This window comes from Opisthocomus hoazin, chromosome 7 (assembly GCF_030867145.1).
Source record: "Opisthocomus hoazin isolate bOpiHoa1 chromosome 7, bOpiHoa1.hap1, whole genome shotgun sequence".
NCBI lineage: Eukaryota > Metazoa > Chordata > Aves > Opisthocomiformes > Opisthocomidae > Opisthocomus > Opisthocomus hoazin.
This window is the reverse complement of record NC_134420.1, coordinates 66,016,374-66,030,718: the sequence shown is the minus strand read 5'-3', so window position 1 is coordinate 66,030,718 and position 14,345 is coordinate 66,016,374. Positions and strand designations below refer to the sequence as shown.

The 14,345-nt window shown below is 47.8% G+C and overlaps 1 protein-coding gene across 3 annotated transcripts in view; it reads right to left on the bottom strand.

Moving 5' to 3' along the window:
* Positions 1–5,648: 5,648 nt before the first annotated feature.
* The window catches only part of SLC38A6 (solute carrier family 38 member 6), a 46,108-nt gene continuing 37,411 nt past the window's right edge, over positions 5,649–14,345 (bottom strand). For 2 of the 3 annotated variants that reach the window (XM_075426807.1, XM_075426808.1), the window contains exons 13-16: positions 13,980–14,104; positions 12,997–13,141; positions 12,762–12,856; positions 5,649–11,605 (exon numbers count right to left, since the gene is read on the bottom strand). In XM_075426807.1, the coding sequence (XP_075282922.1) occupies positions 11,525–11,605; positions 12,762–12,856; positions 12,997–13,141; positions 13,980–14,104 (446 nt within the window). In that variant the 3' untranslated portion in view covers positions 5,649–11,524. The remainder of the gene's footprint in view (positions 11,606–12,761; positions 12,857–12,996; positions 13,142–13,979; positions 14,105–14,345) is intronic. The other variant, XM_075426809.1, reaches the window with a different exon arrangement.

Sequence of the window (14,345 nt, the reverse complement as noted above, 5' to 3'; positions counted from 1 at the left end):
GATGGCATCTCTGCTATCCCCATTGTGGTGCGAGGAGGGAGGGCAGCTGCTTTGCTGACCTGTCACTTGCATGAACCCGCATTCCAGGTACAGGGGCCATTTGCTCGTCAGGCTTCGTTTGACGAAACGGCCACCGGGGTTTATATATAGAACCTGCCTCTCCTGCCAAGTTGTCTTAACTTCTTCTAGGTTGAATGAAAGTTGGAAGGCGTGGGAGAGGATCAGCTTGAAAAATTGAGCTGCTAATCTGCCGGTGTCTCTGGGAGAGCCTGCTGGGATGTCCCGTCCCCCTGGGGCCTTGAGCATCCGAGGGCATCCCGCTGGGAAGGGGAAGCAGGTGGTGGCCCAGCGCTGCTCCATGGGATGCTCCACGGGCTGCTCCACGGGCTGCTCCACGGCTGCCACAGCCACCGCCTGGTGCCAGGGCCTTGAACGATGAGGGGAGGGTGAGAGGAATATTTACAGCTTGTCTCAGCGCCGGACCTGGGGGCGAGCGCCGTCCCGGGGGGGTGGAGGGCACACGTGTTCAGGGCAGCCAGGCACAGGCACCCGGAGCACAAATGCCCCGATGGTTAGGGGAAGGGGCTGCAGCGTGGTCCCCCCGCACCTCGCTGGAGCGAGCTTCCAGCCCATCCATCCATGTGCTTTGGGCAGAGCAGGAGGAAACACTGGGGGCTGGGTTGGGGGGACAGCAGGACCGGGGAATCTCTTTGCCTTGGTGATCTTCAGCCTTGGCCCCTCTGCAGCTGGAGCAACCTCCAGCGGTCCTGTGGCCACTCCAGGACCAGCCCAGCTGTGCCAGAGCCCAGCAAAGGCAGCCCCGAGCCCCTCTTTAGGGGCTGGATCCTGGAGATTCAGGCTTCACTGAAAGCCTCCAGCATTTGGGCTCCTAAATGCATCTCCAGCAGCAGGATGACACCAGAAAAGGGGACGGACCCTCGGGCGCCTATGTCACCTGCTCAAGCCCTGTGTCCCCACTCCAAGCCCCCAGGCTGGCACGGGACAACAGAGAGCTTTTAAATTCACCAGATGACCAACAGAACCTCACCTGTTTTCACAGGCAACGTCCATCGGACTCTGCTTTTTAGATCTTCCCAGGCAAGCACGTTCCCTCTGCAGCGCAGAAAGGGACTTCAGTCCTCAGCTTCCCAAGAGCTCCTTTAACAGCAGGCTGTAGGGACTGGTGGGATGACCAGGAATTTTAATAGAAGGCAAATTAAGCACTTTATAACTCGCTTCCAAATTGATTTCTACGGCCAAGGCTGCTCCACTACCCTTTCACAGAGGAAAGATCCCTAAAGCAAACACCTTCAAAGGACCGATCCAACTCTCCTTGAAGCCAGGAGAGGCAAACCCTGCAAGTCAAATCTGGAGCTAAAACTTGCAAAAAAGCCTCAACCCCCCCCAGATCACCATTCGATAGATCGCTGCCGCAGTCCCCTGAATCTGAGGCGTCGGAGCCTAACGGATAATGCTGAGCTATTACAACACTAATGTACGTGGAGTTTCTTTACGCCTAGCGAAACGCTGTGCTTAGCATTATATTTTTAAAAGACTCAATTTCTCAGCATTAGCGTTCTTTTCAAAGCAAGGAAAAATTCACTCGTTCTCTCCCAGGACCCCTAAAGCCCTCGTGTTTGTATTCCACCCCCAGAGAGGTAGCGAGGGCTGGGGAAGTGCTCAAGCCAAGTATTTCCCCCTTTGCAGCGTGCTGGAGAACGTGTGGTGACACCTCCGCTCACAGGGAAAGGCCTTGTTTGGACAAGACGTGGCAAACACGAGGCCCCTGCCCTGGTGGAACGGCTTCAGTAGCTGGGAGAAGGTCAAATAGCAACTTCCAGAATTTGTGAGGAAAAAAAGTCTGTCCATGGTGTCCATGTATCTCCAGCCTGAGGCTTTGCATCCCCTGGGGAAACGTCATTCCTTGGCTCCCGACCCACCAAACTGAACTGTCAGATGAAGGAACGGCAAGACAGACGTCTTTGGCTAACATTTGGCAGCCAGGCCACAACAACGTCTCTCCACCATCACTCGAGTAATCTCCCCTTGGAAAAGGACCAGACGAATGTTCCCGTTCCTCAGATGGTTCCAGAAGAAACAACTTGTAAACAGCGGCGGAAACTGTGCCAGCAAATACCAAAAGGAAAACCGAACCATTTCAACAATTTTGGAGCTGGCTCCAGCAGCGATGCTCTGAGGAGCATTAAAAATGACCGTACCCACGCAGCTCCCTGTCCCGCCGCGGCTGCCAGGGAGCGTCAGGGACCTCGCAGGGCGCTCCCCGTTGTGCAGTGCTGTCCCCCGAGATGGGGACCTTTCTGCCTGATCCCACCCAGTGATCACGCTGTGCAAGAGGCCTGGTTGCCCTCAACGCTGTCCCTGCTCGCGTAGCAGCTGAGGCTGTTCTTGCTCGTCCCCACCTCGAACCCTTTCTGGCCCTCGGGGAGGGGTGTGCCGCAGTAACAGCCGGCAACCCCAAAGTGCCACGGGAATGACTCCGTTTGCACTGCACGGGTCTCAGAGCCCACCAAACCCAAAGCAGCCCACTTCCATGTGACAGAACTTGTGGATAAATATCAACGGGCACAACGAGAGGCCTTTCAGCTCTTCACTCAGCCTTTCCTTACTACCAGTGCCTGGCAAGCCGCGGTCTGCAAGCAGGACCTCGCTCTGCTGCATCGCTCCTGAGAGGAGCACATGTCCAGGAGAGGTGAAAGGATCAATGACCTGAAGGTCAACGTCCTAAAGATCAATGTCAAGGCCAGGCTGGACAGGGCTTTGAGCACCCTGCTCTGGTGGAAGGTGTCCCTGCCTATGGTAGGAGGTTGGAACTGGGTGATCTATAAGGTCCCTTCCAACCCAAACCGTTTTATGATTATGATTCTATGAAGACGCAGCATAAATTGGGGCATAAATTCCACGCATCTTTGTTGAGAGAAATGTGCACAGTGACCCTGTACTCAAACACATAGACAACATCAAAGCGCAGTGAAGGCTATGACCCCCCGCTAGGGCCCGGGCAGAGGGATGGACTATGGAAGTGCTGAGTCTCAGACACTTCAGCTCTCCCTGTCTGAGCAAAGTCACCTCCAGACAGACCTTCCATCTGCATCCCTTACCCACCACGTGTGGTTTCACCCATAGCTCTCCGCACCTCTGAACTCCAGGCCCTGAAGAACTTGGTCAGCACCCGGTCAACCAGCAATAGTGGAAATTCCCCTGCACCCCCACCCAAAGCTCAGGGGTGAGGAGCCCTCCCATGACCATGCAATGACTGGCAATTAAAACGGACCAAGAGGAGGAGAAGGTCAGTGTTACGTCAGGAGTTCGCCCCAAGACCATGCACACAGGGGTTAAGAGGCACCCCCTCGGCACAGCTTCTGCCCAGACCGGCTCTGCGTCCGCATCTGGTACCCACCAACACGAAGCGGATTCAGTCTCACCACTCAGGCTCTCCAAAGCTTAGGCCTGAAGGATCAAATATCGATTTATACATTCGGTGGAAGAGAAGTGGATTGTAGACAATAAAACGCAGGCTTTCAGCCCTTTCTCCCTTTAACAGAGATGGAAGCTGTTTATCGAAATTCCAAAGAAAAAAATCTAAACATGCGTCCCAAGAGCTAAGCTCAGTGCCAGACCTGTACGAAGCTATAAACCACAGGGGCTACTGCAACCCTTCCTGCGGGAGACTCCCAGCCACGAGCTGCACAAACCCAGCTGGGGAAACGCTCCGCTCCAGCCCTGCTTCCGGACTGACGCGAGAAATGAAACAGCAGAGCATGACTGGAGGAGGCGAGAACAGGGCCCGGGACCTCCACAGCCCTCCATTCCAGCCCTATGGGTTCTGCGCCGTCGTAACCGCATCCCAAATCTTTTCTCCATCCCTGCGTGTAAATCCCATCATCAAGTGGAGCTACCTGGGAGGCTGGAGAGAGCCAGCTCCCGGGAACGCCGTCCCGCTCCGGTTGATGGAGCAGTGAGACCGGGCTCCTGAAAGGCAACAGCCTGTAACCACCCCTCCAAGCTTCCAGGGCTCATTAACTCTGCTCTGGCTGGATCCGCGATTTGCTACACAGAGCAGCAATTTCCATCCTCAGTCTCCAGAAAAGTAGTTCTGCAAGCCAGAGCCATTAGCCACCACGCCAGCCTCGCCGCTCGCCGCGTCAATCTGCTGCCTCCAGTTACATCATGCCAGAAAACTGAAATGTGACTCGGATGGCGAAGGCATTAATGGCAGCACCGTTCAAGCTCGACAGCGCAAACCTTCCCAAAATGAACTGTCCTGACCTTCGCCGGGCTGACAATAAACGTGTGACATCACGTGCAAACGAGCTTTAAATCTGAACCAGGTGCGGGGGGCTGCCTGGCATCGCGCGGCTGTTGTATAAACCACGAACGTGCGGGCAGCGGCGCTGGAGGCAAGAGCAATGCCAAGCGTGGACAAGACCCACTCGGCAAAATAACCAGGTACGAGCCGACGGAGCACTGGTACAGGCTGCCCAGGGAGGCTGTGGAGTCTCCTTCTCTGGAGATATTCAAGACCCACCTGTACAAGGTCCTGTGCAGCCTGCTGTAGGTGACCCTGCTTCGGCAGGGGGGGTCGGACTAGATGACCCACAGAGGTCCCTTCCAACCCCAAACATTCGGTGATTCTGTGGTGCGGTGCAAGACCGAATTCTGCAACGTGCTGGGAAAAAGCGGGCTTTGTGCTCGTTGCTAACGGTTCTGGTTGGGGCAAACATCATTAAGTAAACCCACATTTGCCGATACTCCTTTCCACGTGTGTGAGCAGTCGTACAGCTCTGGAATTGAGCCAGCAGCACAATAATGAGGGGGTTTTTTTCCCTATTTTTTCTGCTTCTATTCAGGCCTCCCTTCGACCTCGCCAAGCGCGTGGAGCTGTGCTGGCAGGCTGTCAGCCACCGCTAGCAGAGAGCACCCGGACTCACAGCCAGCAAGCGCGTCCCTGCTCCGGCGCCCTGCCAGGCAGCCCCCAGCCCCTGCTCCCGCCCCGGGACAGCGTGCTCTGCATTCCTGGCTGAGCCTCCCCTGCTGCGCCCCGCAGCCCTTCCCAGCGGGGTCTCCACCAGCACTTTCCCACCGCGCTGCCCGCGGCCAGAGCAGGGCTGGCACGGGCGGCACGCTGCTTTCCAGCGGGGAGCAGAAGAGCGCAGAAGGGGCAGGTTGGCTGTCCATGACACCAATACCTCCGAGGACGTCGGATGCAGTTCTCGCTGGACAAGTTCTTTTCTGCATCCTTTACGTTTTGGAGAACACAGCTCACCCAGTAACATCAAACAGTGCGCTGAGAGTGGACACGGCCGGGAGGAGCAGCTCCTAACAGCCTCCCGGACCACGTCTCGCATCCACGCCAAGCTGGGTGCTGCAGGCCCTCGCCCGCAGAACGGAGCAGGGGTCACACACAACTGCGCAGATGAAGGAGAACACGTGTCAGGGCACAACCGTGCCATCACCACTGGTCCAGGACTGGGTTTTTAGGCCACCCCCCTGCCCTGGCAGTGACACGACTGCCCGAGCTGGGGCCAGCAGTAATGCCACCATGCGTCAGGAACGAATGGCAGAGACGATGACGCTTGGCAATGTCACCACGCAGGCATGCTATGCACAGAGCAAAGATGGCAATCAAATGAGTTTCGCAGAAAATGTTCTTTATTTTCTGTTTCTTCTGGAACATGCCCTGGCTGTTCCACAGGGAATCTGAGAGAGGGACAACTCCAGATAGGAAATTTGTTGTACAACATACAGGTCTGGCATAAGCTACGCAATTTTTACATACAGATAGTCATTAATTTTTTTTTAATAATTCCAATCCCACATAAAGCGTGGTTGAATGATCACTACTGAAACACAAATACAAAAACCACCACCACAAACTGCAGGAATCAGGCAGCACTTTCGTAACACTGAAAATCCTTTGCCACTGGCAGTCATTAGGAAACAGCAGTACGTTTTTCAATACGCAGAGCAACCGCAGCTAATGCTTTCAACAGGAAAGTCAATCGTAGAACAACAACTTCAGGCAAAGTGTTAAATTAAATCTACCTGGGAAAGGAGTTCTACAACACTCCATGTTACTTTAGCTCCCGGACTGATCTGAATAGCAATCTTTAATTAGAGAGCACATTAAGATGCCCACTATAGAAATACTGATTTTCATCTCCCTAAGTAGGGACATTTGGAAACAACTTAATTAATCTTCAAGTATTTGCAGTGATGCATTGGCAATATGTCCATCTCTCTCTATTTTTTACAGAAATATCAGTGTAAGCCACCTGAAGCTGCTGAACTGGCAGGACTCCGAATTCCACACCTCCCTTCAGCTCAGCAAGGGCTCGGAGCCGGCCCGCAAGACAGCTAACGGGGAGACGGTTGGCACTTCTGTCCAGAACAGACTTCTGTCCTTGCCAATCACGTGTAATGCTAATGAAAGGCTGATGCTAATGAAACTGTAGGCTGGTCCTAATGAAAGCATTGCATATTTTTCACTAATCATCCTCAAAATTAATTTTAGGGATTTGGAATGAGACTGGCCATACTGGGTCAGGCAAAATACCCTCACGAGTCCATAACCCTGCTCTCCCTCAGCCAGGGGAGATGCCTACGGAGCCTCACCACAGCCAAGCGTGGACGGACGGCTGCCCTGCGGCCCCGCAGCCTCCATGGACCACAGCAGTGGGAGCACCAACTTCCAGATCTGCAACGGAACGTTGCGTGGCATGAGAAACACCGTAACAAAGCCCAAGCCCATCTTCTCTCTCATGTAAACAACGCTCTCGGGAGCTGCTCAAGGATTTAACATTTGCCCCAGCAGCTCAATGAGAGATCCCATCGCACCACTGTGCTTTCACCCTTGCCAGGAGGACTGCCAGGGTAGGGCATACCTCGAGTAGATCACACATGACATAAATGAATTCAGAACTCCAAACTGGCACAGACTTCCCACGTCACAAAGTTAAGGTGTCTCCATGTTTCAAAAAGGCAAATCCTTACAGGAACAGACAAGACGGGCACACCAAAAAGCTCTGCCCACGTCCAGCACTGACCGTCAGCGGTGAGCAGCGGTGGACACGCAGTGAAAATCAAGCCTGGAGAGCATGGATAAAACGGTGCTTTCCCGAATCCCCACCCTCTCAGCCAGGCTGCAGCCCCGAAGGATCGCTCAGACTGCCCAAGGAACGGCATGCTCCTGCTCAGCGCCGCGGAACCGGTACTGACACCAAACTGAAGCGAAGGGGAAGGCGACAGGAGGGACACAGAGGGGACAGGACAGTTTCACAGTCTCTCAGTTTTCACTACACAGGGACACAAGAGAGAATTTTAAACACAAGAGAGAATTTTAAACAAACTCATTGCCATGAAAATCAATATATTAAGATACAAACCGCCTAGGAACATGTTAATAGAACGCAAGCATTTCCCACACCACCACCAAGGCAGGTTCAGAGCGCTTTTGTTTTGCAGCACTCGTTCCTGCAGTGCTGTTTACAGGAGACACTCTCCACACCCAGCTTACCACAGTCATCTGAAATTGGAGCAGCCGTCAGATGGACAAGGAATGGAAATTGGTGAATGGGAGAAAACAAATCAAAGGCTACCAATCAATTTTCAGCTCTTACATTGCTCTTGTCCAGCTGGGGAAAGGCAGCCTTTCCAAGCCGGTTCAGAATGCTGCTGGCCCCTCCATCCATTCCTGTCAAGTCTTCAGAAAAGAGGACTGGAAAATGCTAACTACAGGTCATACAGCAGAACCACTGGAATTTTATAGATCTGGAAATCCAGGGGAAAAAAATATGTACACAAGAAAAAATATATTTAGCAACATGTGAGTGAGCAGCGAGTTCCAGACTGGAGGCCTGCTTTGCACAAAAAAATCACATTTGTGCACAACTGTGGTGAAACCTTTACACAGACACAACAAACAGCACAGTTTGGGAGATGTAAAGGATAGAAACAGTGTCTTTACTGTCCTTTTTCATTGTGGAAAACACTCATACCTTTATCTAAATTACAAAATAGAAGTTCTTTCTCCTTCTGTGCCCCTCCCTCTCTCTGTATTTTAAGTTATGTATCATAGCAACTTAAAAGTAGCAGTATTTCTAACTCTTTTCCTTTCTTCTTTTCTTCTTTCTTGCTATCTTATGAAAGATAACATACACTCTGTGACCCCCTGTGCTCCTATCCCTTCTGCGCTGCAGCCAAAATGTAACAACAGATCTCCAGCAGAGGTGTGAATTGCTCCCATTCATCCTCCCTGAGTATTAACTTCATACGCTGGTATTCATCATTCCAACCTCTACCTATTAGGACAGCCAGCTAATAGCCAGGCTAGTTAGGATAATACTCCGGGATTAAAAACAATAATGTGGTACCTTCCGCAGCATTACAGGAATCAACTGTAAAATTAACACTGTGTTTCAGGTATTTCCTCAGTCATATTTTTTAAGGTGATGCACACAAACCCAGCAGAGCATCACGGTGCAGGGCAAGACTCGGCTTTTTGAGGGGGATGAGGGAGGAGCAGAAACTTAGCAAAACTTTGCCAACTTTTGGCACCTTCACAGATAAACTAAGTCTTCAGTGTGAAGTCTTGCTGGTGAGAGTTTACAAAATGAAGTGACTGCAGTGATTGTGAGTATTACTCAACAGTATGCTACAAGAGCATACGATAAATGAGAAGCAATCTCCATAAGATTTCTAATAAATACGCCTCCTAAATTCTAGCATCTGAAAAAGCCCTGTAGTTCACTCACATGAATGCCAGGTCTCCCGTTTCCTTAAAAAGTTTTGGTTCAGTCCGATAGAAAATCACTTCCTGACGGGCAGCTGTCCTTGCTTTCTCAAGGTACACTTCTAGCGGGTAAATATTCAGCTTTTTACGCTCCTGCCAGAGCTACCCTGAGCGGCTGAATGCCCACAGCATAACGCAGCCTGGAGCAGGCCGCTCTCGGAGGGCAGCGGCAGGCAGCACGGCAGCTCCAGAGGGCTGGCAGGAGCGAAACAACCTGGGAGAGCTGCAAGAACAGAGGCAGGACGAGGAGCCCCGACCATCAGGACAACACCATGCTGAGAACGCCTGATCGCTCCCTTGACGGACAGAGGCCAGAGACCTCTCGAGTCAGAGGCATCCCCTATGCGCACGCACACACACAACCTGCTGAAGCAAAACCACGGGGCCAAGCGTGAGGTTTTATGAGGAAAATGTGCTATCTAATGCCCGCTGCTGCTCAAAAAGGCGCTCCTGCTCCTGCCCCCCCTCTCACTTTTCCTGTCCCCCAAGCAAGCGCACTCCATTCATCTTTTTTGACAGGTAACGTGTCACATCTCAGAGTGACACTGGCTTTCTGCTACTTACACACACTGACCAGCAGCCACTGCCAGCGCCACAGAAGTAGGTGCGAACTTGGCCAGACATGCTGCTTCTGGTACTGCCAAACCATTGGAGAGCTCACCTTGTGTCGTGAAACCTCTGCTAGAAACTTTATCATGAAAATAACCACGGTCTTTGCCAGGGATCCTTTTCTTTGGGACCCTACCAAAACTTCCGAGTTGGTTCCCTGGCCTCACCACACGTCTATATCTATATTAAACTCCCAAGCAGAAGAATATTCCCCAAAAGGCATTCCTGCAGCAGTACCAAGCTGTACCACCCGGGTGCCTTCAGGCCTCTATCAAAAATGACAAGTGTCTGACAGATGCCAAGAGAGCCCAGTCATCTGTTGGCATCAGAAACCCTACTTTGTCAGCTCAGGAACAGAGGTGGTGATCCCAACTCTGCGATTCGCTGTTCCTCCCTGTTGGACAGGTGAGGACCAAGCACATTCAATGAGGATTATGTTAAAGTTGGCACATCAGTCAGCGTTCTCCAAATCCAATGTGACATAATTTTAAAAGTTAATAACACAGACCCACGGCTAAGAAGTTAGAAACACCAGGCTCTGGAGCGTCTCCCTACCTCAACTGATAAAACGTAAGTCCCCATGTTAATCGAACTGTCTCAGCAGGACTTTCTGGCAACAGCAATTAATTTCCTAACTGTGCACCTTACCGACAAATTTATTTAAATGTCACTTACGAGCTGCTTTCATATTACATAAACGTAGTACTTTGCTATGATTCACTTGTGTCTTATTCCACTTCTCAGATGTAAAAGCACCAAGCTAAATTAAAAGAAATATTGCATCTGGAAATAATGACAAACCTTCCCATTCTCTACATCTTGCTATTCAAGGCTGAAGTCCAAGTTCTTAACTTTACACAAGCTATTTCTGTGGAGTCTTAGCTTCCTCGGGGCACAAAGCCTCTGAAGAGACCAGGCTATGTTAAAGACATCAGATCCCATCCGACAGAAACAAATTTTAGAAACTTTACAATGATATCAGCCACTGCTTTCATTCTGCCAATATGAGGAACTTCTGTGGTGGGCACTCAATACCATATTGAACAGAGCCCAGCTGGTGTTGAAAATTGCATTCACATTTCATTTAGGTTAAAAAAAAAAAAGTAATTACAACACAGTACATGGAAGTTTATAGAGATCTGAGGTAAAATTAGGGTTCCATAAACGTAAAATTCCTTTGTCTTCAACAGAGGCAGAATTTTACCTTTCAAGCCCAGACCTTCTCTGACACACAACAGTACATAAAATATAGGAACACTCTATTTCAAATATGAAACGTTTATAAAAATGGGAATAAGAGAGAAAAAAGAAAAAAGTCTTTCACTGGGAGGAATACTGAGGTACATCAAATAACACTCAAAAGCAGATATTACTTGTAAAATGTCTATCATTAACTGCAAAATGGAACTACCTCCCAATGCCACTAAAGCTATTCTGCTAGATGGGCAAAGCCGTCTAATTTAAAAAATACTTCAGTATGATTCAAATACACCTAGGTATAAAAAATTGTATTTTAAAAAAGCAATTAACAAATACCATGATGTGCCCATTAAACTGGGCTAAGGCAGCTGGTTTCTGGATCCGTGTTAGGATAAACTAGGGTAAACATTTGGAATTAGGAAGTTCTTCATATGAACTGGCTGAAATTTGGGAAATTATTCAAGCATTAGAAGTCTTTCACGGTTTAGGATAATTAATTAGCCTAAATGCACACATCACGATATGCACAACGTGACTGATGTAACACCTATCCATCTCCTTGTCTTTAAAAGAGAAGTTATTTCAAGGTTCTGCTTTTGTTCAGCATGTGCACTAAACCATTCTTACATTGCAGAAATTCTCAAGAGACCTTTTTACCTGTCATGATCACATCATTAAAAAACAGTATTTTAGAATGGCACAGACTAATTGTCCAATAACTGAAGAGAGTGACTCAAGATTAAAGAAGGAACATCACTAATCCAGGGAAAAAGGGCACTACTTCTTCCACAGACAGCTTTGGTCAGGGTTTCCTTTAAGAAGTCCAGCATTCGTTTCAGTAGTTTTGACACGTCTTTGGTTCTTGATGTCCCTCTGAAGTTCTGTTCAGGCAGTGGCAACAGGCTGTTATTGATCAATCCAATTGAAAATTATTAGAACTAAACTGAGAAGGCCAACACCAATGCCAAAAATAACCAAAGCGCATGCCTGTGAAGAAAGAAAAGCAAAAATTGGTGTTTTATTGAGGGAAGCATTTTACATTTCTAAGGCTTATGACTAATGATGAAAAAAACTGTAAGACCAGGTTTAAATAGTGTCTTTCAAAATCATCTTAAGCGTTTCAAATTGCTCAGTCTTCAAACACAAGGTATCTGCTTAGGGGGAAACCGAGCTAAGCCTGCTCTGGGACAGCTCCGTTGGGAGCTCTCAGAGCAGCCTGCTTTGCTTGCTCACACTATCCGTCTGCAATAAAAAAAAAACGACTCATTTGCCCTTTACAACTCTGAATGATTAAGAAACTGCATTTGTGTTTTACCCAAAAATATAATTCAAGTTACAATGGATTCTTTACATTTCTGAACAGCCAGATGATAACAAAACCACAATCCAAGAGGCAAAAGATTGCCGATTCGTAACAAGGCCCCCAGTCTGCTGGAACCAGTCCAGACTTTAACTGGTCAGAGAGCATCATTATTACATTTTCTTTCAGGTTCCCTATTTTGTCAATACAAGAGCAGCTCTATAAATCACATGACTGGCAGAAGGCCTATGTACAAAAAGACTGCCAGTGTTTCAGCTGCTGTCACGAAGTTGCTCTGCTGAGCAGCGGTTAAAACGAAGACAAACGCTTACAGTGCAAAAAGCAGGCCGCTGCACAAATTCCAACTAGAATTTAACCTACCACACCACCAGAGAAACCACAAAGAGGAGAAGGAGGAAAAAAAAAAGGAAGGGGAAAAAAAAGATGTTTTTGAGAAGGCTTACATAGAAAACAAGCGTAAACACTGTTTCACTTAAATGCAGTTTGGCTTTGTCCCAGCTGCCCAGACAACATCAGAGTAATGCGTAAAAACTGAGAAGAAATTGGATTAGAAGTCAACATCTGAAAACTATAGGGAAAAGCATGTACTCAGATCAGCAGCTGGCACAGGGACACACTGCTACTCTAAAACCTCTTCTGAAGAAGGAGTTTCAGAAAGACTAGCTCCATCATGAAGGATAAAAGAAAATGCTCACAGATTTTGTGAACTGCAATGAAAACAAGAACTTTGCCCCTTGGATTAGGTGCTCTGCAATGTATTAAGATGCATCGAAAAGGAGCCTGCTTAAATACCATTAGCACAGATGAAAAAAAAAAGCATACCCCAAGTTTCTGCGGTGATAGAAAGTCCTCTCTGCTAAGTTTAAGATAAAACAGTCCAGGATATACAAACAGCAAACATGTTGATGTGGTTGAACCTTTAAAAAACAGAAAGTAAAATTTTACTTAGAGCAAGATTGAAGTAATGCCGAATCTCAATCATCATAATATTGTCACAATCATAATAATACCAAATTTTTAGAAGTTAGAAAAACCAAAAGCAACCACAACAACTTACCAACTACTCCAAATACATTTTTAATGTCTGGGACGTACATTGCAAACAAAACAACAATGGTATTCAGTGCTAAAGTGACAAGGATATGGCAAATCCAGGACACGGGAAGATGAGAGAAAAATACCATCAATACGGCTTTCCTTGCCTACGTAAGATGAAGAGAAACACTGTATGGGTAAATGTATACATATACAAATATTTTAATCTTATATATACATATATTTTAATCTTATCTCAATTTCACAAACTTAAGAATGACATCATTCCAAATGTGACAATTTTAAGCATCAAAATGCAAAACAGAATAGTTAAATGTCTGGTCTTTCTGTAGCACAGAGTTCACTTTAGTATTAAAGCAGTATTTATCACGTGGTATTACTCTTAAGGAATTATCCCTTTTTTGCAGCGACAAAAGAAGTTCTGGGGGATAACGCTTTGTCTCCCTGAGCACGCCTTGCTGATACGTAATCTATACACTACTTCTATATACATAGTTTTGCACGCACAATTGTTTTTGGTCACAACAACGAATTTTCAGTTCTACCGTGGTATTGACAAACTAAAGTACATTTTTTGGTGAAATAGGTCAATATGTGTTTTTAATTTAAAATTAAATTGAGTTTTCAAGTATGTTTGTGTGTGGGTGAGTGCATGTAGAAAGGAAAAATCAAGTCAGCAAAACTCAATTTAAGGAGGGGGGGAGAATCAAACTAAATAAACTTTAGAAGTTCTGAATTCTCTAAATTAAAAACAATGCTGTGGGCTAGTTTTAATCTGAAATCTGTCTCAACAGCACAAATTAGCTTAGTGGTTAGTTGTTATTTTGAAGCTCTCATGGAACATATGCAAATATGTGGTCTTTGATCAATCGCTTGACAAGTGAATAAGATACACAAGACGAGATGTGACTCCAGCACTGCAGTCTGCAAAGCATTAGCGTTACCAGTGCTTCTGCCAGCTCCAAAACGCCGAGGAGCACTTACTGGGAAATGGATCAGCGGGACTGTCAAAAGCACAGCAAACAGTATGGCTACTTTCACAGTCACGATGACAGTGTCACGCGGCAGGTACCTGCTATAACCTTGCAGCAGTTCAGAGTCCACTTTGTCTGAAAACCAGAAAAATGGATCGCTTTGTTAGAAATTGGAGAACTATGATAATTAGAGCACATTGAGCTGACGTTCAAATTGATCAATCTGCTTGTGACCCATGCAGAGGGGAGGGGGCTGCACAAACGCATTGCTTTGGTGTGACTGATACGCGAGGATACACAACCCAGAGAAAACTGAAAAAACGTGAAGAGGCCCTAAAGGCAAAGCTACCTAGAGAGAAGATACAAATATGGAGGA